The sequence below is a fragment of the Acanthaster planci genome, linkage group LG13 (genome assembly GCF_054643075.1).
Source record: "Acanthaster planci isolate LZ-2023a linkage group LG13, COTS_SCS, whole genome shotgun sequence".
NCBI lineage: Eukaryota > Metazoa > Echinodermata > Asteroidea > Valvatida > Acanthasteridae > Acanthaster > Acanthaster planci.
Genome location: NC_141789.1, coordinates 4,481,228 through 4,504,690, shown reverse-complemented (window position 1 = coordinate 4,504,690; position 23,463 = coordinate 4,481,228). Strand labels below are relative to the sequence as shown.

General features: G+C 43.7%; 1 protein-coding gene across 4 annotated transcripts in view; it reads right to left on the bottom strand.

Moving 5' to 3' along the window:
• LOC110981283 (jumonji domain-containing protein 1C-like) overlaps positions 1-23,463 on the bottom strand; it is a 137,720-nt gene that overhangs the window by 11,551 nt on the left and 102,706 nt on the right. For all 4 annotated transcript variants that reach the window (XM_022238744.2, XM_022238746.2, XM_022238745.2 and 1 more), the window contains 4 exons: positions 12,906-15,079; positions 10,805-10,981; positions 7,232-7,369; positions 243-2,369 (listed from right to left, as the gene is read on the bottom strand). In XM_022238744.2, the coding sequence (XP_022094436.2) occupies positions 243-2,369; positions 7,232-7,369; positions 10,805-10,981; positions 12,906-15,079 (4,616 nt within the window). The remainder of the gene's footprint in view (positions 1-242; positions 2,370-7,231; positions 7,370-10,804; positions 10,982-12,905; positions 15,080-23,463) is intronic.

Genomic DNA, 23,463 nt, shown 5'->3' with positions numbered 1-23,463 from the left:
CACGTACGGTAAATTAATGGATTTCAGGATATTGCAATGCCCACATCCTATTTCAAGGCGAATGGACAGAGTTTAGGTTATGATTTAAAACGCAGCATGCGGTTTGTGACACATGGAATTTTAGTAAGCTTTTAAACATGAAACTGACATTACTCCAGGGAATGTCAGCCCCAAACTGGAATATCCTGAAGTTCACTTATCTCATTTTTTCTTCAACATTGTTCATAGTCCTGTTATCTTACCTTTATTTCTGCTGGTCTATCTCCTTCTGAATGTACATTGAAGTTTTTGTATATGTCATATTCATTCTCCTCAGTAGGTTCTTTGTCCAGGACTGCATTGCTTCGACCTTTAACCAAGTCTTTTCCACTGTCATTCTGGTGTTTGCTCTTGTGGTCACTGGAGTGTCTCTTGCGGTCCCGGTGCTTCTTGGAGTGTTTGGACTCACGGCCCCGCTTGTTGCGGCCCTTGGAGGTAGTGGAGCTGTCCGAGCACGTAGACGAGTTGTCAAAATCGTAGACATGGTCGGGGACACTGCTCTTTGGAATGTCTGCGAGGGTGACAGCGTTGAGGGGCTTGTCCCCACCCCTACTGCTGAGGTAGCCGCCGGCCTGTTGCATGTGGCCGTTGGGGATGGCCTGGGACAGCCTCTCCTTGGGTTGAGATTCCATCAGTTTCAGAGAGTCACTGTTGGGTGTTTTAACACCAAGCTCGTACAGTTTGCGCTCTGTTAGAGTACTGGTTGTGCCACTGGACGGGTTGATTGTGGAGGTATTGTGACGCTGCAGCCATTTCTTCTTTAGGTTCACATGTCCGCCAGGCCGGTTGGGCGAGGCCGTTTTGACACTCCGGCCATCAGATGACTCGCTGCCTGTGGCCTTTGGGGAGCAGGATCGTGTACTGTCACTGTCTGACATTGCTCCATTATTGATTCGATCACTGAACAAAGACACAGGACCTGAGGGCTCAAGACCTAGACGGTACTGGTCCACTTTTTCAATTTTCAGTTCAATATTCTCATTGTTCCCGGTCTCGCGACTGAAGGCTTCAGGAGCAGAACCCGTTATCTGACTGTTACGTGCATCGTTGACAAACGATTTGTAGGATTCAGCAAAGAAGGCCCCAGTGGGTTTCCTGTCTTCAGAGTTTGAGTTTGAGGCAGGACTGACCTCATCACCAGTTTCTGGTTGCTTCCCTTTGACCTTTGGGTGCTTGCGTTTCGTCCCTGTGCCTGATCCACTCAATTTACGTTTTGCAGGAGGGGCATCTGTGCCTCTGGATGAATCCATTGGTGATTGGTAATCACTTGGCCGGCCACCATCATTTGGCCTTAAGGCAGACATGAGAAGGGACGTGTGCCCTGATTGCAGAGAATAGAGGGAATGCGATGTAGATTGGGGATACCCAGAAGGTGACTTCCCAGATTTCTGTAAATCGATTGACTGCAGGGCAGCAGCGGAGAGCTGCTGAGGAGTTGCCACACGTAATGGTGATTGCGGCTGTAGGCCAGTGCTACGATTTGAAGTTGCCAAGCTCTGAACAGACTGGCCCTGTAGGGGAGGGGGCTTCCCAATAGAGCTGTGCACAATGACAGGCACATTGTGAGCACAGTCGCCAACCCGGTGATCCACGCCATCCTTCACATAGGCCGATTTGCTGGGCTGCGAGGAGGGGTGCTGCAAGGAACCTCCAGCGACTGTGTATGTTGGCTGATGTCCCAGGTTATCCCTGGCCTGAACCGCGCACGTGTGCAGTGCCATCTCTGCTGCTTTGCCAGGCTCTGGATCTCTACGCAGAGGCGGCGGGGTCGGGATGTCCTTGCGGGAGGCACCTACTGCTTTGATGGGAATTCCAGCAGTTATACTCCCCGTCCTCAGGGGGTCAGCAGTCCGGGTTAAGAACGCAATGCTGGGTTTGCTATCACTGGCAGCCGAATCTCCTTCCAGGCCAGTCTTCTCGGAGTGACTACTGGTCATAGCATGGGAGAATGGGTGATATCCAGTTGGTGGTTCACTCTTGACATGGAAGGCATGCATATGTTTGGACTGCTCAGTCCGTACTGGTACCCCAGAGCGGGAGTCCTCGTATCTTGCTGGTACTGTACCATAATAGGCTATATGCCCATCAGGTTTGGGAGAAGGATGATAGACCTTGAAACCATGGCCCTCTCTGACATGACCTTCTTCTGTTTTCAGTTTCATGAGTTCTGAAGGTGTAGCATGGTCTTTCTCGTGCCTCTGTAGGCACTCACCCTCCGTAGTCCGGCCAAGGAATCCCTTCCTGTACAGTTGGTCCTCATGCATCCGAGCTTGCTCACCAGAGGAGTGCATCTTAAGGTAACGGTCCCTCTCCATTTGACTCAAGGAGTGCTGCAAATCAAAAAAAAAAGTTTTAAAATTGTTCTCATAACTATAAATAAAAATGGGCGCATTCAGCTTTAAGCCAGAAATCCCATAAATAACTTGACAACCACTCAACACACTTTGCCAGTGACTCATTAATCCACAAGCACAGCACTGCATGGTCTCGATCAGTGTCAAAGTACGCGCAATGACTGCTACAAGAGGGGCTTAACACGAATTCAGTCTGGGAGACTCTGGGCTGGAGTTCATGTATGATTCAGAGGAAGACAGGCGTGGGGGGAGAACTCTGAAACATGAGAATAGCGGGCAGGGCTCTTTATTTCAGCTGAAATCACAGCGTGTGGATTACCAATGTCAATTGGTAATGAGTCGGTAACATGATCGCCATGTTCATATCAAGTCTCTCTGTGGCATGCCACATGAATGATGCATAAGAGTGGGGAATGTGATGAATGCGCACGGCAGATTCTGGGGGCCAGTGGTTCTCAATGTGTGGGTTGAGTGCCGGGGTATCAGGTGTCGGTAGCGCTACAACTAACCCCTCCCCCCAATCTTTATTTTCCCCCAATCTTTATTTTCATTTGTGCTTTTGTTTGTGAGTTTGGTTGGCTGCCTTTAAAGAGAACTCAAGAGACACAGGTCAGGAATGGTCACCTATTGCTTTGAGATAGAACAACAATCTTAACTTCGGCCACCACAATGTATCCACTGACACCAATGAACATGGAAACCTGAGAATCTTGTGCCTTTCTTACAGTATTCACAAAACTGCAACTGGAAATAAATTCGCCCGGACAAAAAAACCTTTTCTCCTGCACCAAGCGCACAGTGCAGTCAACCTCGCACCCACTTGGAGGTGTGAACTATTGATTATCAATTCTGTTAAGGCGCCAGCGTGAGAGGGGAAAGGAGTACAGTGAAGTTTTTCATCTGCTTAAGGACTGCTGTAAAAATCTCTGCAGGTGGTGACCCTCATTTTCCTTGTAAAGAACTGTAAAAATAAAAATGCGGGCGACAACTTATGCACAACCACAGAAACAGCCATGGAACAATTTGATTTAGCCAATGCTTCTGTTTCTACTAACATGACAGTAATTGCGGTGCCATTAAAATAAAGTTTGCTGGGCAGATCTGAACTTTCACATGCCAACAGACTTCAGTGGAGAGCCAAGTAATTAATAAAAAATAATAAAAAAGTGTTTCCTATAATTTCAGTTTCAGCCAGGACATCTTCCATAAGCCAAATACATGTACACTTTGCATGTCAACTCTCATCATGTGTCTGCACAACCTTTCTTCATTCTGATGCCAATGAACTCACAGACAATGTAGCACAACAACCCCTGCCTTTTCTCTTTTCCCCAGGGGGCACAACTTGAAGCAGCCCCCACAGTACTCTTCCCCCGACATTCCAGACACTTCAGTCTGTCTGCCAGGCTCACATGGCAGCATGCCAGTCCCTTGGTTCTCCCTTTTAGTCTAGTCTGGGCCGCCCAAGTGCCCACATTTTAATCTAATCGGCTCAAGAAGGGGTCTGAAGTGCTAAATGGGAATTTGGTAATGTCTCTTCTTTCCCCACCTCCTAGACAGAAAGGAAATCGCAGGCCCCATGAATCAAGGGATGACAAATTAATGGAGTCAAATTATTCCTAGCCTCTGCTAGCACCAGATTGGTAAGTATATTTGAATGTTTCCTCCTGCAGTTGTCTCAATCAGGTGAAGTTCTTGATCCAAAATGGCAACTCCTCAAAGCCCCCCCCCCCAAATTTCTTTTTACTACAACTTCCATGTTTAGTCTATGGCTCTCTTTTTTCACCTTGAGGGACGGTCAGTCGTGGGAAAGGAGGAGAGTGAAAATAGTAATTGCTTGTCCCCAGAAATGGTGAAGATGATCCTTTGTTCTCAAGTATTTCTTGGTTGGGTCAGGGAGCACAATTTTTTTTTTCTCTGGTCAGAGCCAACAGTAATGGTCGGTCGGAAATGAGAAGCACAAAATTAATTACGAACATCCAGATGATGTGTGGAAAGTTTAGGACTACCCCACCATGAATTCTCTCCAGCTCCGTGTATGTGTATACCAAGTTCCAATAGATTTGTGCCCAATAGTTCTATACCATAATGTAGGAGCATTTGGCAGGCTCAGCACCCACTCAGCCCTGTTTCCAGTTCAACTGGCCAATAACAGCCAGAAGGGTTGAAAGGACTGACCTTTGTTTCTCCCACCTGAGGCCCCATTGGAAAGCGCTGCTGTTTATCAGACAGATGACATTTTGCAGATCAGACAAAATTCTCAAGTTGCAGGGATGTGAATTAGTGTAGCTGGCAAGCCCATTCCACCAACTGCCAGATTTCTTTTCTCAAAACGGTTTTCAGGCACCACTTCAAATGGTTACAGAAAACTTTGCTCGAACTATCCATGGGGATATTGGTAATACCATTTTCCTTCCGGTCTACTTTCATTTTGCTCAGTTGCTTTATTTGGTAAGATGCCAAGCGTTATTCCAAACCATTTATTGACCTTTGCTCATTTGCTTTATTTGGTAAGATGCCAAGCGTTATTCCAAACCATTTCATTACCAACCAATTTTCAACAGCCAGTCTTGATGCAAATATGATCATGTGTGTCACACTATTTTTTCTTTTCCTGGTGATCTCTTAAATTTGAGCGCTGGATTCTTTTCTCCCATAGGGGCGCCACTCATTGAAATGACTGCCATCCCCCTTCCCCATGTCAATACATGCCCTGCCGAGCCGGTAACATAACACCACAGCAGAGACCGATCAACATGAATGATCCAAAGGTTGTGAGACCTTTGCCTGGTCTTTCAGGAGGCAATCCATTTGTCATCGTTCCATTTTCATCTCTTCTGTGTCTCCCCCTCTCCACAGCGAAAAAAAGAAGGCAGACATTTATGGTAAACATGTAGCATACCACCCCTTCAATGCTTGCTCTGTAACTCACACAGGAACATTCAAAAAACACCTCAAGTCCATCAAAGGTAAAATCTTCCGAGTATTAAAGTCTCTCTTCAATTCAGGCAGTTAAGTTATTCAAACCTCTGATCCTCCCTCCCTTTGTTCCATATAGAGGGGCTAGACAATTTGGGTTTGACATGGAATGTTGTTAATAGAGGAAAAAACAAAACATCTCCATGAGGACAGGGCACACACAACGTTATGTACTCCTTTTTCAATCACATTCTAAAAGATAGCAGACTGACAACATGCAATCAAAAATATCAATTAATGGTCAATCAAGTAAGTTCTGATGACCTGTAGTCAATTTGCACACAAACTGGTATAGCTTTAAATTGCTACACAAATTGTGGATATTGAGATTGGCAAACATTTCTACTAGTATAAGCATTTTCAATGGAACATTGTTTGGCCGGAGCACTTCATTAGAGTACAGTCTGAGGTTAACATCACCTCCCTGTCGGATGATTTTCTTTTTACTTGTTAGAGCACTTCCATCCAGCCTGCTCTCCCTCTGCTTGTGTGAGTGAGAAATTGAATATGTCATGCACAGCTCATCTATTCTAGAAGAGCATCCAGAGAAGACTGACTCTGAAGGAGTGCCGAAAAACAAAAAGGGTGCAGGACATGAAAAGGGGGAAGAGAAGGATGTTGGCAACCACTGGCAGGAGATTAATTCAACATGGAACAGCATTAATCCCTACCAACCATTTCTCTCCCTCCCTCCCCCAAGAAAAAAAGGGGTTTCAAATGTCAGAATGGCATAGGCCGCCCTGAATCTGTGCATTACATTTTAAGGGTGGCTGGCAGGCAAGCCACTAGAGGGGAGTGGGTGGGATCACATTTCAGACAGCCCTACTGAACCTTGGGCAACCTATTACTTGAGTTCCCTCCTTCCCTCTGGTGCAGACTGCCAACATGCCTCACAGACATGGGAAGGGGGAGGATGTTATATTCTTCTGCTGGGGGTGGGGAGGAAATTGAGCAGATTGTATGTTTTTTCTGAAGGTTTCGCAACAGAGCATTCTTTTTTTCTATTTTTCTGGTTCTTTTTTAGAGGGACAAATCTCACGTTGATATTAAGCTGAGGTTTGAAACATGAGGCCTTTATTTCGTGGCTTGCCGAATTTGACGTCAATTTCAACAGGGCTGTGATTGATAGAATGTGGTGTACAGTGACACACGATGGGGAATGGAACTCATACTGGTGAGCAAAGTGTACAGTGGGCAGGTAACAAAATACAGTTTCCTCCTCCGCTTGGGAGGTATGGATTACTAACATCTGGAAAGTGAATGCAAAAAGCAGATTGTCAGATTTATCAGAGGAGAAGGGAAACCTTCAGGGAAGGGAAACCTTCAGGGACAGTCTTGGTATTGAAACTGGTGGACAAAATTTGAGGAAGACTAAGATTTACTCTCTGGTCACATGTTCAGAAAGTCCCGTGTCCAAGTGTAAAAGAATCTTAACACCTTACAACAGGCACATGTAACTAAAATGAGTTTCACTGACCAATTTTCAGAGCAAATGCTGCTAATTTCATTTCCACAGAAATCCACTAGAGGGAGCTACGCAAAGGTAGAAATTTGTATCATTCAGCTTCAGAGATTTCCTGGACCTTTGTTAACTGTGACAGCAACAAGTGCAGCCAACAGGGAAGATTCAATGTACAAGTGTAGCACACATGCTGTAGTATCAGTCTTGAATCCAAATGAGCCTACCTAGTGACAATGCAATACAAAAATGGTATGTTGGGCTCCACCTTTAACGTTTATCATTGGCAGACCAGTCACTGTTGGCAGATCATTGGCAGATCACTGAACAGTCACTGCCATAGACATCGCTACATTTCAAACAGTCTGAAAGACACAATGGAAATATACTCTCCGCTAACCTGTCCCTTTTCTGGCTGTAGTCTCCTCTCCAGCTCCCTCTCCCGTTGCTGCTTCATCTCCTTTTCTCGTTGAAGTCTCTGCCACTCCAGTTCCTTCTCCTCTCGCTCTCGTCTCACACGTTCCTCTGGGTCGGCAGACTAGAAAGGACAAGAACAACCCAAAAGATATTCAAAGATTCTACAAACCACAACAGGTCAGTAAACACTGCAGTCAATAAACTTACAAAAAGGTTTATACTCTTTGCTGGAATGATTATTTGCTTTCCATTTCCCAGTAATAATTCCAAAACAGGGGTCAATTTCATGGTGCTGCTGACCACTCCCATTGGCCAAGTACAGTCGCATTTTGCAGGGTAAGCACAGGCCACCAGCCAAATTGCCATATAATGTAAACTGCCAATGACTGGTCCTTGTGCTGATCGTGGCTTGGTGAGGTAATCTGCCAGGTTACTTACATGACTTCCAGTCAAAAAGGGACAAAAAGACTGGTGCTGAGGTCAAGTCATCACAACATGCCCCTCCAACAACAAGCCCTCTAGTGGTAAAACCTTTAACAAGCTGTTCAAATCAACTGCCATTAACACACTTTGTTGCTGTTCATCCTGTTACTCGTGGTAGGTCTTCTTAAAGGACTTATGACTGAAATTGCGAATGAATTCGTGATGGATTTGACTATGACAAAACAAAACTCCAACATATATACATGTACATGTATGTAATAATAAGTGCACGATATGACATCTTCAAAACCTTCAGTGAAAAGGCTACATGGCAGGCTTATCAGCTGTTGAAGTGGAATGTGTAAGCCTCTGAGTGATACACATAACTTTAACCACAGCAATACTCAATGCAAGAGAATCTCGTGTCATGGCAGTCTGCCTCCATGACGGCCATCAAATGCCTCAATTAACGAAATACCAGACGAGTCCCATTGACTAGTCGGGAACATCAGATCAGACACCGCATTCTAACCCAAGCCGGATCAAATGCAGACTACTGACGTTATCAAGCTCAACACACATGCATTGGCATATCGTTTTCACTCACGGATAATTCAAGCAAGCAGCTCCAGTGAAAAAAAAAAACAAAACAAAATCTTATGCGTAGAACAGACTTGCACGTATGTCTGTTGTTGCAGGTGTACCTGCCCAACAACCAAAGAAGCAAATTCTGAAAGATGTCGATGCATCCTAGATCTCTGCTGATCAGATTTACATACGATGTCCACCAATCATACTAATGTGCAGATTAAACCTGCTTTACCACTGACATGGCCACTGATCTGTTAACTCACACATAGAAGAACAAAAACTACAATTCAAAACTACTGTCTCCCACAACAGATTGGAAACAGAAAATCCATTTCTTCTTTGGATAAACAAATTGAAGAAAAAAAAAATTAACTAAACCTTAACTAAAAGAGAAAAATACACAGTGATAATACCCCAAAATGAAAAAACGCCAGGCCCTATGGGATCTGAAAAAAGTATTTTATCTGCACTGAAACAAAACTGGACCAAATGTTCTGTTTCCGGTACATTTGCATGTGTAGTGTGAGAGCGTAAGATTGAGCTGACAAATGAAACAATCCATCCAGCGCCTGACTTCATCTGCGACCAAAAGTGCAAGAACCCTGCCAATTGAATAGAAGGGGGGGGAGGGGAGTGAATCAATTCCACTCTAGGACCTCAGCCTGTCGCAAAGCCAAATTATCAATTCCGTGCCTTGTCACATTGCCAAGGAGTTGTCATCCGGTTGGTAGACTGACAAGGGAACTACAAACTCATTGCACTAACAGGGGCTGACTGGACTCACTTAACAGACGGGGGGAGGGAGGGACAACTCAGTCTCTTACCTAGCTAATCCACCCTCTTTCCAATGCTATATTGGCACTGAGTTGTAGAATGTTTGCTGTTGTAGAAAGAACCAACCCCAACCTCCAGTGCCTGACAGTTTTGCAGTGATTACCAGCTAATTTGCGTGTCATAAAGACAGACGCCAAGTATGAGGCAGAAACAGGAATGGGTTATAGACACACCAGTGACCCCCTTTCCGTGACTGGGTGACTCATTGCTTCCAGCAAGGCATGCCCTCAACAGAAAACAAACGCAGGTCAACATGATACAGTGCAAACTTCACAAACACTACATGTTGAAACAAAGTTAGGAGGCACTCTACATGTAAGTCTGTGCTTTCGAGAGGCCGCGACAAGAACTTCCAACTTTCTTAGGTCTGCCAGCAGGTGCCTCAATAATCATTCTTTGGTTTAATTTTTTTTGCATTGGGGAATCTAAAGCTTGCAAAAATGAATCCTAGCTGCAGTATCTAAAAGCACCTTCTTTTTTGTTCAATCTATTACTACTAAAAATCCCCGCAGCATGTTCCTTTTAAAAACAAACCCTCTGCAAATTCCCACAGGCTAGTTGCCACAAGGCAAAAGTAAAAATGTCATAGACATTTTTGGGAATATTTAGTTTGCTGATGAAAAAAAAGGAAGTCAAAAATGGCAAGCCAACTTAACAAGTTACTCTCTCACCAATCATTCATAATTCATGGTGACAGCTCATTCCCCCATAATAATCCATCCAAAACTGAGCTCCTTGTGACTGTGATTTTTTTTTTAATAGGACAGCTATTCATTCCCAGACGCACACATCAGAACACAAGAAACACCTGCCCTCATTGGACAGATGGCGGGCATGTCCGAGCCCAATGTGTGTACAATTAGCTACAGTCACAGCCGCGACTGCAGGTGTTTGCCTCCCATTAGGCACAGCCACTCCGGCGCCAAATGTACATGCACGCAGTGAATCTTCCCCAGACGAAAGTGCTACAAGATTAAACCGAGCATTGTATTCATCTAAATTTGCATAAGAACATCACTGAGGGAAGAAGATCAAATAAAAGTGTCCAGGCCTTTTTTCCTTTTAGAACAAACAAATGTTGTGATACATATCAAAACCGCAAAATTAAGTGTTGAGACTTTCAGTTTAGATGATCGGAAAGATGGACTCTTCTCAAAATTGCACATAGCTGCACAGTGCATTAGATGTCTCAACACTCTGTTCAAGAGAAGTATCTTGTCTGTTTTCTTTCTAGAAGCTGAAAATACAAGCTTACCAACCATTCCATGTCACAGCAGCCATTGGAAAATGAGTAAGTGCTAAAAGGTAGTGAAATTAAAGAGAGTTGCCATCAACTGCGTAAATTCTGGGCTTGAAAAAGGGGTCTGCCACTTCACAGGTAATGAGAGCCAGAACTGACAATTTTACTGGTCTCCAAATATACATGCAGAAAAGTATAAAACTGTCCCTCCATTACCTTGTCATTTTGACAGTGACTGTCTCTGTACAATGAACATTCTTTCACAAGCACACTAACTTGGCAAACACAGTGAGCTACCAGTGTACCACAACTGTGAGTGAGTGAGTGAGAGTGAGTGAGTGAGTGAGTGAGAGTGAGAGTGAGAGTGAGAGAGAGAGAGAGAGAGAGAGAGAGAGAGAGAGAGAGAGAGAGAGAGAGAGAGAGAGAGAGAGAGAGAGAGAGAGAGAGTATACAACTACTGGAACTTACCTCAGAGTCCGCAACATGCGTGTGGCCCTCCCGCTTGGGTATGGCCGTCCCTGTCGTGATACTCCCCACAGAGCTGGTGGTAGCAGAGGTGTTAAATGAAAACGGTACTTGCAGCTTGCGCAACGACTCCTGAAAATGACGCTGCACTAGTGCCTGGGCATCAGAGGGCGGGTATTCCTGGGGTAGAGGGGTAGTAAGAGGTACAATCTGGCAATGCACTTGAAGACAGGCAGAGAAATGGGATAAGTACCTAAGAGCAACATGGGATATGGTCGACTCTCGTTATTACAAAATTTGCGAAAACCAGGTAGAAACGTTTGTTGTATCTGAAATTTGTTCTAGGCAGAACACAGTGGAATGGCTTCAGTGCATTGCATGAATAGGTCCAATTGTGTGCAATGCAATGTACAATGTACTGAACATGCATACCCATGAACATGGTTGATGTTAAATTAATGATATCAAAAAGATCTCTCGGTTATGATTGATCAAATAAACTTCACTGTCATATGACAACATATTTAATATGCATGTGAGATAAAAAGCAAATACATGTGAAAGCATCGACCCAGGGATTTTTAAAAGACTTTCAATCGCCATGGATGACGACGAAGCTACATGGAACAGTAATTAAACAGCATACACATGTAGGTCTGTGTGTACCTGCAAGAATGTGAAGATTCATCAACTGGAGCCCCCATCCATGTAACTAGTCTTTCCAACACAAATTGTGTCATGGAGAGACATTTTTATTCAATTTTCTGTTTGTCTTTTGATTTCCAACACTAGCTGCATGACCATGATTGATCGATAGTCCGAGTTCACGAGCCCACTGCGGCGTGGCCGCCCGCACATGAGATGGTCAATGAAGAAGCATGATGTCATGAAGGAATATTGCTATTGGATAGCTTTGTCATGCAAAATGTACATCATTTAACCACACAGTCTCATTAGTAGGTGCACGAGATATTTTTGCATTAGTTGGGCTCTTGAGATGCAAGACTAGTCAAGCGACTTATTTGGGGCATATTTTTTATCAGAATTGGGAAGGGAATTTTTGTTTTGGCGTTTGTGTAATCAGTGTAAAAACTCATTGATTTTTTAATTGTGCACTCTGCTTGTCATGACGACAGGAAACTAGCAAACGATGTCTGTATATCGTGTTGTAAGCCGTGGGTGACGCATCTGGAGGGGCGGGTGATAAGCCTGGTGCTGCGCCTGGAAATTTTGTGGAAACACGCTCGCTTCGAGTACGAGCAGCACAACCTCAAATTAAATTCACGAACACAGAAAATACAAACACAGACACGAGATCGATTTTTGTGAATGAACCTGCAGAAAATTTGTGACGCCATTGTTTTTCGACTTGTAACTGTAGAGCTGCATTCGTATATGATGTACATGAAGTAGAACGTACAACCCTTTTTTGGCAGAATCATACATTGACTGGTTGCTACATTTCCATCATGCCTTCTTTGGCAACGATTCAGCCCGGCAGGAAACTGAGTGGTGCACTGCGCACGTGTTTTCACCACCATGATTTGCAAACGCTCTTAAAAATGGGTCGTCAACAATGGTTTTTCAGGCAACAGAGAAAACCTTTCGTTGTAACAGGAATTTTGTATGATGCGATTTCGCAGTAACAGATTTTCTCCCTATGGAAATGTGCATGTTTTCACCGGGCCCAAAAATGTGCATGTGGTTTAACCGGAATTTCATTATCGTTGATTTCGTAATAACGAGAGTCGACTGTACGTGAAAAAAACTTATGTATGTTAAATTACATGTTGTGACAGTACTGACTCAGAGACTTGCTGTATGCATCTGATTCTTATTGGTGAATTTCACGCAATTGTTTACTACAAGTATTCTGGGGAGTTTAATTTGTACAAGAGATGCGCATCATAGGAGGCATCAAATCTCAAATATGCGAATGGTTTACTTCACTTCATGTGCTATGGCGTTCCACAAATTCATATCAACAACCAGCGCACATGGACAGAGAGATTTGCTGTATGCATCTGATTCTTATTGGTGAATTTCACGCACAAATTCATATCAACAACCAGTGCACATGGACAGAGAGATTTGCAGGCTGTACCTGGTAATGTCTAACTGTGGTATCCCGTCCATTGTCATGTGGTGCAGGCACTGCTTTGTGAGGAGGAGGCTGCGAGGTTGGTCGAGGTGTGTGCAACTTGCTGTCTTGGTGTGACTGCCCCTGTGCCTGAGCCTGCTGTGACTTCTCTTGGTGCTGCTGCTGCTGTTGCTGCTGCTGCGAGTGGTGTAGGTGGCTGAGCTCCTCGGGGTGCACCACCCAAGCTGTGGGCAATCCCATGGAAGCAGCATGCTGCTGCTGCTGCTGCTGCCACAGCGCCTGCAGCTGAGCTGCCGACATCCCACCTGGGTGTAGCCCTTGCGCCTGGAGCTGAGCCAGCAGCTGAGGGCTGATGAGAGTGGGGTAGCCTAGTTGAGGTCTCAGGCGAGCAATGGTATCCTGATGGATGAACCCTGCCACGTGGGAGGGGTGCAGGTGCTGCTGTTCCAGGGCTGCCAGGTGTGGGGTGGCAGCATAGGAGGACAGTCCATGGGGCGTCAGTGGGTGAGGGTACATGTGAACCTGGGAAAACATTGGACGGCGTTGTAAGGAGGGATGTCCTGGAATGTGGCCCGCTGACGGGATGGTCCCTGCAGAAGGCACAAATGCACTGGGTTTGACTCCAATACCTGTGGGTGTGGCACGGAGAGTACTGTGGGGCGAGGGGCCTAAGATCTTGTGGCTGGGGGATGGGGTGTGCTCCCTACTTAGATGGCGGAAGTGCTGGATTGATTCAATGTGTGTGACTGAGGAATCCACCAGATTTGGGTCCCGATACACTTGAACTGGTTCCGATGTGTACAGGGGCGCTTTGGCACTTGAAGGACTTTTGGAGCGGGTCTCCTTCCTTGAATCAGATTCAGAATTATCAGACTCCTGCCTGGGGTCCTTTAGTTCTTCGGTCTCATATGATGATTTTGAGGTTACAGTCTTGGGCTCACCACTCCCGTTCTCTTCTTCCTGCTTTTCAGAGTCTGACTTGGAATCTTTGCCTGGAACAGCTACAGTTTTCTCTTCCTCTTCACCTGCTGCCTTTGGTTCAACACTCGGTCCCTCTTCTCTCAAGGGTGACTTTTGCTCAGAGGAAGGAGGTGCAGTGACTGACTCTGCATCAAAATTCTGACTGACAGGATTGAGTTTGGAAATGACAGTGACAGGATTAGGTGCTGGATTAGTCCAAACTGCTGATGGGTTGACATTGACAGAGTTCAGAGTAGTGGATACAACCGGGGCAGTGGCTGGTATAGTGGAGGTAGTGATAGTTGAGGCAGTCCTGGCTGTCACAGAACCAACTGTGCTCTCGCTTGTTGCATCATCAAAATGAAACAAGTTGGCTCCTGTAGGATCTGGCACTCGAGGTGGTTCCCATGCTCGGGATGTTGAGTCTTTGCTCTGAGGAAACTGCTGTTCCCTCCTTTCCAAATCCCGAGTCACCTCCCGTGTTATAATGTTCTCAACACACTGCGAAAAAAAGCTTGTAACACTTGGCACAGTCGCCGATGTAAATATACTTGTGTTAGAGCTCTGTTGACCTGGGGGTTCAACAACAATGGATGTGGGCACCTCCTGTTGGCTGTCTGCTGAAGATGGCTCACTTTCACCTTTGGATTTGGTCTCCCGGGTTTTGGACCTGTGCTTGCTTTTGTGATGTTTCCGCTCTGTGTGCACAATGTCCCTGCTGTCACCAGACACAAGGCCAGCGTTATCTTTGGTTTCAGATTTTTTATCCTCGTTGCTGTGCTTGCGCGATTTGCTGCGGTGGCGGCTGGAGTGCTTCTCGTGATCTGGCGAGCGCGAGGAGTGATGGTGGTGGTGCTTGCGTTCCTTCTTCTCTTTCTTCTCCTCCTTGGATTTCTTCTCCTCCTTGCCTTCCCGTTTCTCCTCCTTCTCTCTCTTTGCCTCCTTCTTCTCTTCTTTTGTCTGAGTCTTTTCGCTCTTCTTCTCCTCTTTGGAGTTTGGTTCTTCACCTCCGGATTTTGCTCCCTCGGGCGCCTTCTCTTTTTCCTTCACCTTCTCCTTGTCCAGTGACAACTCTGAGCTAGCTGAGTGAGACAGAGGCCTTTTGGGTGAGGTCACAAGTCTCTTAGGATCTTCAGGTGCAATGGGGTCACACGCTTTCCTTTTTCGATCCTTCTTGGACTTGTGGTTGCTGGATGACTTCTCCTTGGTAATTTTCTCTGTGGAAGATACAAAAGTGAGAATTAAGAATATCTATTTTCATAGTATAGCTTTAATTATTTTTGTTGGCACAAACATAATTATTGCTATACAGAAGCATACAGTACACACAGAACAAAAAAGTTGTTATCTGAGGATTCGAAAGTCAAACTTCCCTTCAAAATATACTTCATATATTTGAAAACAAGCCGAGTCAGATTTCACATTTTATTCTTCTATTGTGCCTTAACACAACAAAGATGTTCAGGAACAAGGCTGCCCCAATATTTATATATCATCTGCATGTACATGCAGCAAAAGGCAACTAGGAAGGTCATGGGTCACTTTCCACAACTCTGTGCATGGTGCACTGCAGTTTCCCTTGCTTGAAAGTTTCGCTAGAGGAGAGGCAAAGCCCTGTGTTGTACCAGCTGTTACTTAAAAAGACCGAGGTTTGACCTACTTCACAATGCCTCTATTTCAACAACAAGTGGCCAATTCTCTAGCACACCCCCCCACCAAATCTAGCCAGGAATAGCAGTTACAATTGCTATCCAACAATTCAGCCCAGGCCAGACAATAGCCCTGTCTTTGGGGACAGCAGACGAAGCCATGAGAACGCCCGCACAAGCAAGCTCAGACACCATGCCTTGCACAATGCAACATTTTGATAACTTCAACCTTAATCCGCTCTATTCAACCACAAGGGGGATTGGCACAACAGGCTTGGAAATTCTTCAAGAAAAAGGAGCAAAATTATCCTGCACTGTATGGCAGCTCAATGCCGCAGGGATAAAATGTGTCCGGGGATAAACTCATGTTTTCTTCAACTCGATCATGGAGCTGAGTTTTTATTATCACAACTTTACAGTGTGGGAGGGGGAGAAGAATAAAAAAAATGCACACAGTACATGTACAATATACAAAAACTCCAGTAATTTGTGCCCTAGGGGTGCAGTCCATGCTTCCTGGGAAAGAAAAACAACACCTCTGAATAAAGCTAAGGGGGGTACTTGACAGATTCAGGGTCACCTGAGGAGGACAGCTTGGGTCAAAATCGCTACCTTCCCTCTTTCAGCCTCTAAAAAACTCAAACCTCTGAACAAACAAATTCTGGTTGAACAGTCCCTCTGAACAGAGAGGACCTGTGTCTCATGAACAGTTTACAACCCGTTGTAGCTGTGATATTTCAAGCCAGTACCTTGCAAGGTTACATGTACTTAAGTGGTTTATCTTCATTTCTTCTACATTTGATGCAGACCATTTTGTTGAAAGTGGAGGAGCCAAGGTAATGGATCAGTTCTTGTTTGTTTGTTTTCCTTTGTTTTTGGTTTTTTCCTTTCCTGCAAACTGTGAAACCCTCAAAGGAAGTGACACCCTGAGTTTTCAAGGAGATAGAATACCCTGCCAAATAAACCAAGGGAATCCATAATTCAATTAAGAGGGCTTCCTCAGAAGCCTGGGGTGGATAGCCAGTGTAAGTAATATGACTGTGATGTTCTGCATTGGCCAAGGGGAAATCACATTTGTTGATGGGCATAACACTTTTCAAGTAGGCCAGTAAAAGTGTAGTTCAGGGGGGGAAAAAAAAGGATAAACAAAAAAAAAAAAAAAAACAAGGAAACTGTTGAAATGTATAACGTTTTGCAAAGAGGTTGTATAATATGGTAAATGCATTTCCACACAATGACAAAAATATCAGTGGTTTTCAATTTAGCAGTAATCCACCATTCTTTTGACATTAGAAATAATTTACACAAATACATGCATGTATAAATGTACAATTAGGAGATGTTCTATTGGACAGATCCAATGAACAGATCAAATTGATGAAAGTAACAGGCCTGAACTCAGAGTGCTGGTGTCATTCACATGTAAATGGCAAAACATTTGATGGCACTGACTTGCCAAAGGAAAATAGCAATGGAACTCATCCAGTGAATGACTGAAGGCCATTCTCTAATGGATCTGGACTAACTCTCTCAGGAATTCAGGTCTCTGGCCTTGTCCTACTCTGTTCTAGGTTTCCTTCACACAGCAGTCTCCACAACAAACAACAACATGAGTGAAAAAAAAGCCAAAAACTTTCATATGTTGCTAATGCACACCATGGGCAATGCACGTAAAATAAATCAAGCTATCTTACTGACTATAGTAATTGAATTTGGAGACTGTTACTGCTTACAGACTATGGGCACTGTGTCATGATGTTTGGCATATTTTTAAGATGTTAATTTGGGAAAAACAATACCAAAAGTGGGTTTAAATTGAACAGTTCTTTCTACCATCTGCCCCACAATATACAGTAACTGCAACATGAGCTGCAGCAAGACACAACACTGAACAAGTTACTGAGTGTCAAAAACTACAGATGGATGGAGGCAGCGCCATGCTTTATCTGATCAAGAGAGGCCATAAAAGCCTGATGACACCAACACAAATTCCCCCGGAATGCAAGAATTACCTGGACAAATCCCCTTTACCCTTGACATTTTCATGTCTAACGACCTGCTTAAAGTCATGACATACAACAACTGTACATATAGCTTTATATTGAAGAAGCTGAATACTTGGAGAGTGTTTGGCCAGCTACACAATGGGAGGATAGATGGGGGGAGGGGGAGTGGCAAGGGAGGGCTCAGACAGCAGCGCAGGTGCATCTGACTGAAATGACATTTGCTCGGAGGGCCATTCCAGCTGTGACAGGTGCACTGTTTTTAAACTGCAGGGGGTTGGAAATGAAGGCTTGGCGATGGACATCTTTTGTCACAATGCCCACACAACAAGCGCCAGTCCACTAGTATTTCACACCAGAGTTCGATGGTGGATACAACCATACAACTGATCTTAAACTGCCCGAAATCTCCATGCGCATAAATCTTCATAGCATGTACATGTACATGTAGCAAAAAGTGTAACATAAACCTCTGGTAGATTTCACATTAAAATGTACATGTAACATGTCTGGGATGTTTTTGGGGAACAATCTTCTATACGCTCCTCTGCTCTCCTGAAAGTAGGAGAGGTGTCTCATCTCTTGGATTTAAGCATTTTGAAAGGGAAATACTACTTGTATGTACTCCCACTGAAAATTTCAAACTCCAATAAAATGTTCATGTCAGAGGTAACATTGGAGGAAAGTGACACATTCATGAAAAAATCACCACAGGTTTTGAGGGCCTGAAGCAGTGTACCATCTAGGGTGAACATTTGTAATTTACAAAGGGCCCAATAACCATTTCTCATGCCCTATATCAACTTTAATATATTAAAAACGCCTGAACTGTAAACTCAAGATTTTCCATTTTCCAAAGAGATTGTTTGAAAAATCATGACAACTATCCATTATTTCATTTGTTTTACTGTAGCAAATATGTGGTTGATTACCTAAACAAATATAATATCCTATTCGATCCTTGATTCTTTTAAAAAGAACAAAATTTGGGTGATATTACACAATGAAAACAAATCACTCTGATGTTCTGTCAGACAGGACATTTAGCTTGTTAATACTTTCATCAGCAAACAGTAAAGAGCACCATCACAAGCAAGTCAGGCCAGGTCTACCTTCTACGAGGATTTTTGAGAGGTCTTTGGGGATGTAAGGATGCAACTTATAAATATTTATGAGCAAGGCAGCAGCACAGGAGAGCTTATGAACTTCATTTTGAATTAACACGAAAACAGCCTTGATTTTGTGATGAATCAAATACAAATTTTATGTGAGTTGGTATTCGCATATATACAAAATGCAACTTAATTTCCTTGGCATGTATGGATTTCCACTGACTTTTGTTCCTTCAGTCTTTTTTTAGAGGATTTATGTCATCACTGAATCACTAGTAAAATTAAGCTCTTCAAATCTTATCCACAAAATCCCTATGGGGAAAAAGCCCACAACAAAACAGAACACCACTAAACCCACATAAGAAAGTTCATGATGTAATCCAAATGAGGTGAATCAGCAGGTGTACAAAGTAGATAACAGGGATGGGATTTCCATTATGACAGCTTTCTAATCAATCTTTGCATTCATGTACCTGTACAGTAACTGACAACAGACAAACCAATCTACAGAAGTAGAATGTGTTTTAAAGGTATTAATTGGAGAACTTGGATTTCAAAGACGGCAATAATACATCATCAAGTCCATACATGTGTAGATCCACAAGTGTAATAACAAAGAAGCAAAACACTGAAAACTTGTTTTGACAAAGAAAGATGGCATTTCCTGATGCTTGCTGACACTTTTACACTGCAGACTGTATCTCTGATGCTGTTTACGCTTCTGACTTCCAATAATGCCAGGGAACCTTTACTTCAAGTACAGTGCTCAAGGCAAATGACAACATGGGGGAAAAAACAAGCAGTTCACAACTGCAGCCAATGAAAAGGTCCCAAAGGAAATGAATGACACTGGCAGTACCTTCAAGAAATCCATTCTGTGTGAGAAAAGGTAAAGGGGGGGGGGGAGAAAAATCACATAACTGTCCTGGCTCTGCCAGCATGGGGCACAGCACCTGTGTGTCAGGTGAAAGTCTTCAATAGCCAATCGCCCTGGCAACCAACACCCCCTTGGACGCAAAAGGTTAGAGGATCTGCTCCAATATGTCACAGTGGCTGTTGTGATGGCTATCACACACAATTCCCCTCGGATTGTAGGGGCCCCCATGTGCTTCAGAGGGAAAATGAGATTTCAGATTTACTCTGCAAGCAAGCACTCCATTGCCTGATTCTTTTCACACTTCACCATTAGGGCAACAGGGACTCTCACACACTACACTGGATCCTTACTCCCTCACAGGCAATCATTTCCCTTCCAAACTGCATGCCATGTTGGCAACTCAGAGCACAGCCAATCCCTGGGGGAATAGTCTCCAGTAATTTGATTTATGGGAGAAGTGACAACAATGAAATACCTGTCACAAGTTCTCCTGTTCAACTCACCAAATAAGTCTGTCCCACTGAAGTGATCTTTGGACTCCTCACAGTTGGGGAGGTGGGTAGTTTCGAAATGTTCATGTCTAAAAATCAGCACTCGATTTCAATCTGCTGGAGCCATAAGCATCATGGTTCAGGTCATGTTGGCAAGGCATCTACTAGGATCGCCTGTAACAAATTATGTTAACCGCCAACAGAGGTGTGCTGTATGGCTGTTTGTCATTCTCAGCAATCCTGAAGGCTCCATAATTCCTCAGCAACAACCCTGTTGGTTTCCCTGTAAGCGCACAACCTTCTGATCAAAGACAAGGAGGGCAGAGACACTCCTCCTCCCCATCACTTAGTCACTTAGGAAGTCACAAAATCCCCTTCCAGAGCTGAATGGAATGACCGGAAAACTTCTCCACGTGCTCAACAAATGTAGGAGAAGTGACGCCTTTATTAAGGACAATGGGGGTACTAACTGTCTCTACAAGTAAAGATTTGCTTCGGATTTGGTTGGGCAATATAATCTTTTTTAATACCACAGATTACAATTAACCCCTGGGGCCTTCTGACACCCTGTACACAAGCACAAAATTTTAAGTCTAGGTGCTCTGTGGTGCATTCTAAGCCTCTCTGGGGCATGGTTTAAGCAAAAATATTTTGAAATTACTGCCCCTTATGAAGTTAACTTTGTATTTTAATTTTAGCAACTGTGGAAAAATCAAACATTGATATTTGTTATTTCATTTTTCTAAGTTGTTTTTGCACATGTTCCACTAAAACAATACAGGACTTAAACTAAATAACAGGCCTACAGGAGCACTTTTCCCGCAATTGCTGGTTTGACAGGCCGTCCACCATGACATGCTCTTTCAACCAATTCCATTTAAATTTATTGGTGACGTGTTTATCTAGCTCTCTTGCTGACAAGTCTCCTTTTGAAAGAATTTTCCTGTTGAACTTGGAGAGCGACATCTTGGCTCTGACGTTGTACATGCACGTGTACAACTGTACACACACGCACAATACGAATGTGCACACGTACACGAGACTGCACAAACTTATGTTAGTCTGATCCTCAAACAAGTGAACTACGTTACCGATACCGCATTCTACGTCTGAGGAACTAGACTTCTTATAGCGGCACTCCTAGTGAGCCCAGAATGCAATGTGGATGTACGCATACCACAATGTGAACCGTATTACAACTCCTCCTACCGAGACCGTGTCTCCCATCCTGCAGCCAACGGAGCATGCGCGTGTTGCCCTCATTCTTATGCGTGTGTAGTCAAATCATATGTGTATGGTTTACACAGCGGTGTGCGTACGTACGATGCAGCTGGGCTCGATACGAGCGCCAGGTTTCACATTTTACTCATATAAAATGCACGTCATAAAAAAGTACATGTACATTTGTACAATACCGGTACATTCTGATCCTCGAGAAGGCATAAACAAGTGAGTTTATTCTTCCAACTGGCCCAACTGCACATGTACGGTGTATTCGTCCTTGAATTCCTGCTCACTTGCTGCCTTTGTGCAAAACAAGTCCAGTTGCTCACCAAAATCCAACAATCGAATCCTCAATAGTCTTCCATCCCGATCAACCTTAGCACGATCATGACATTCAGGACGATAACACATATGTATGCGTGAAACGATATCAATGTACAATGTACATGTACAGCGCATGGACGTACACAATCACGTTGCAAATGAAGTGTAATCATATCTATTTGCCCCCAGTTCATCGCAGCATTAATTGGGGCACGGGGACGGTTAGACCTTGCTGGTTTCTACCGCTCCTCATGCAGCTTGTATGAAAAAGCTGCGAAATGCCAGTGACACATTTCTGATGCGCGCATTACAAGGCTGATTCTGGGCTAGCTTACACAGAGTTTTATAGACAACTGTACCTGGAGTTTGAAATCGTAAATATTTTAGTCTGGATCGTACAGTCATAAACGGACTAAATAAATTGTAAAAATTACGCCTAAATTGTACAAGTTGGCATCTCTGTGATAACCTGATAACAATTATGCCTATGTAGGTTTGGGTATAGCTCTGGTAATTCATGTACAGAGACATGTACTTTGGACGGAGCAGAGAACATCAGTCTACAGATAATCCAGAAGTACATGTACATCCTTGCACTGTTGACCTGCTTGATAAAAACTATAACGTTGCAGATCCACCAAGACTTTGAAACTTCCAATAAGTGTACAACTTTTCTGTACATCTGTCAATGAACTTTTCCCGCATTTACCCACTAATTGTTCTTTCAAACACTTCTTACAACTAGTATAAATGTACAAACAATTACTTTTGCCAGCTTTAGTTTTACAGTTCCTATCAGAGAAATCAGACTAAAAAGTTAAAAGCAGAGTTCACTGACATGGAACACAAGCACAACACGTTCTTTTCCCATGACCACAGTAATGTGCACAGCAGTAGAGTATACACGTTAGCAGGCCTACGTGACAAAAAGCGACTGCAGCTTCTATAAAAGCCACTCTGACTTTAGGGCCCAACCCTTGCCATGTTTGACTTCATACCAGTTTATGAATGACAATGAATCAGGCCAAGCATTTGTGATTTTCAAGGCAACGCTACACAGTGGGCAAGGTACTCTTTATTGTTGGTTTCACTCTTTCTCCTCAACACCTCAGAAGTTTTGTTTATAAGAGGGAATTGGGTCCAAGCACTTTGCTGATGGAAGCAAACAGTCATTGACATACACCATGTTTTTAAAATTTTAATTGCTCTTTCAAGTAGTGTGGCACTTTTGGATGGTCTTTTGTGCAGCAGTCTCCTTTCAAGTCATAATGAAATTCAGTGAAAAAAGAAACCAGCTGGAAGACGTGATGACTGCAAATACACATTAGGCTATACATGTACAAATGGCCATAAAATATTTGCTTGTAAATTCCTTGTTTTGTTTAGATTATGATTTGTTTATATTTCATTTGCCTCTAGGGCAGTTAAATCATAGCTTCTTTTCTCCCGTTTTATTTTCTCTTAAGGAGAACCTCAATGCCAAATGTTACATGTACATGTATGCCACTGGGTGGGACTACATATCAGAGGCTGAAGTCTCTATTTTCATGCTCACTGGTAAGTGCAGGGTCATAAATAAAAGTGACTTCTTCATCTGACATGCATAAAGGTACCGGTAGGTATGACGAACCAACAATCCATTCTAGTTTTTTTGGTACAGTTGGGATATTGGTGAAGGAAAATGACAAGATAGGCTTAGTCAGTGCCTATGGGCTGAACTTGACATTCTCTTCAACTATATTACATATAAGGTTGTGAATGTTTACAAGAGCCTTCCAATAACACTGAGAAAACAATGTTTATAACTATTAGTCAATGAAGGATGAAACACCCAATATAAAATAAAGCATACCAGTACCCTGTATATCAAAACACCATTCAGAATATTAGCTAATTATTACCCAGTGGAATGCCTATAACT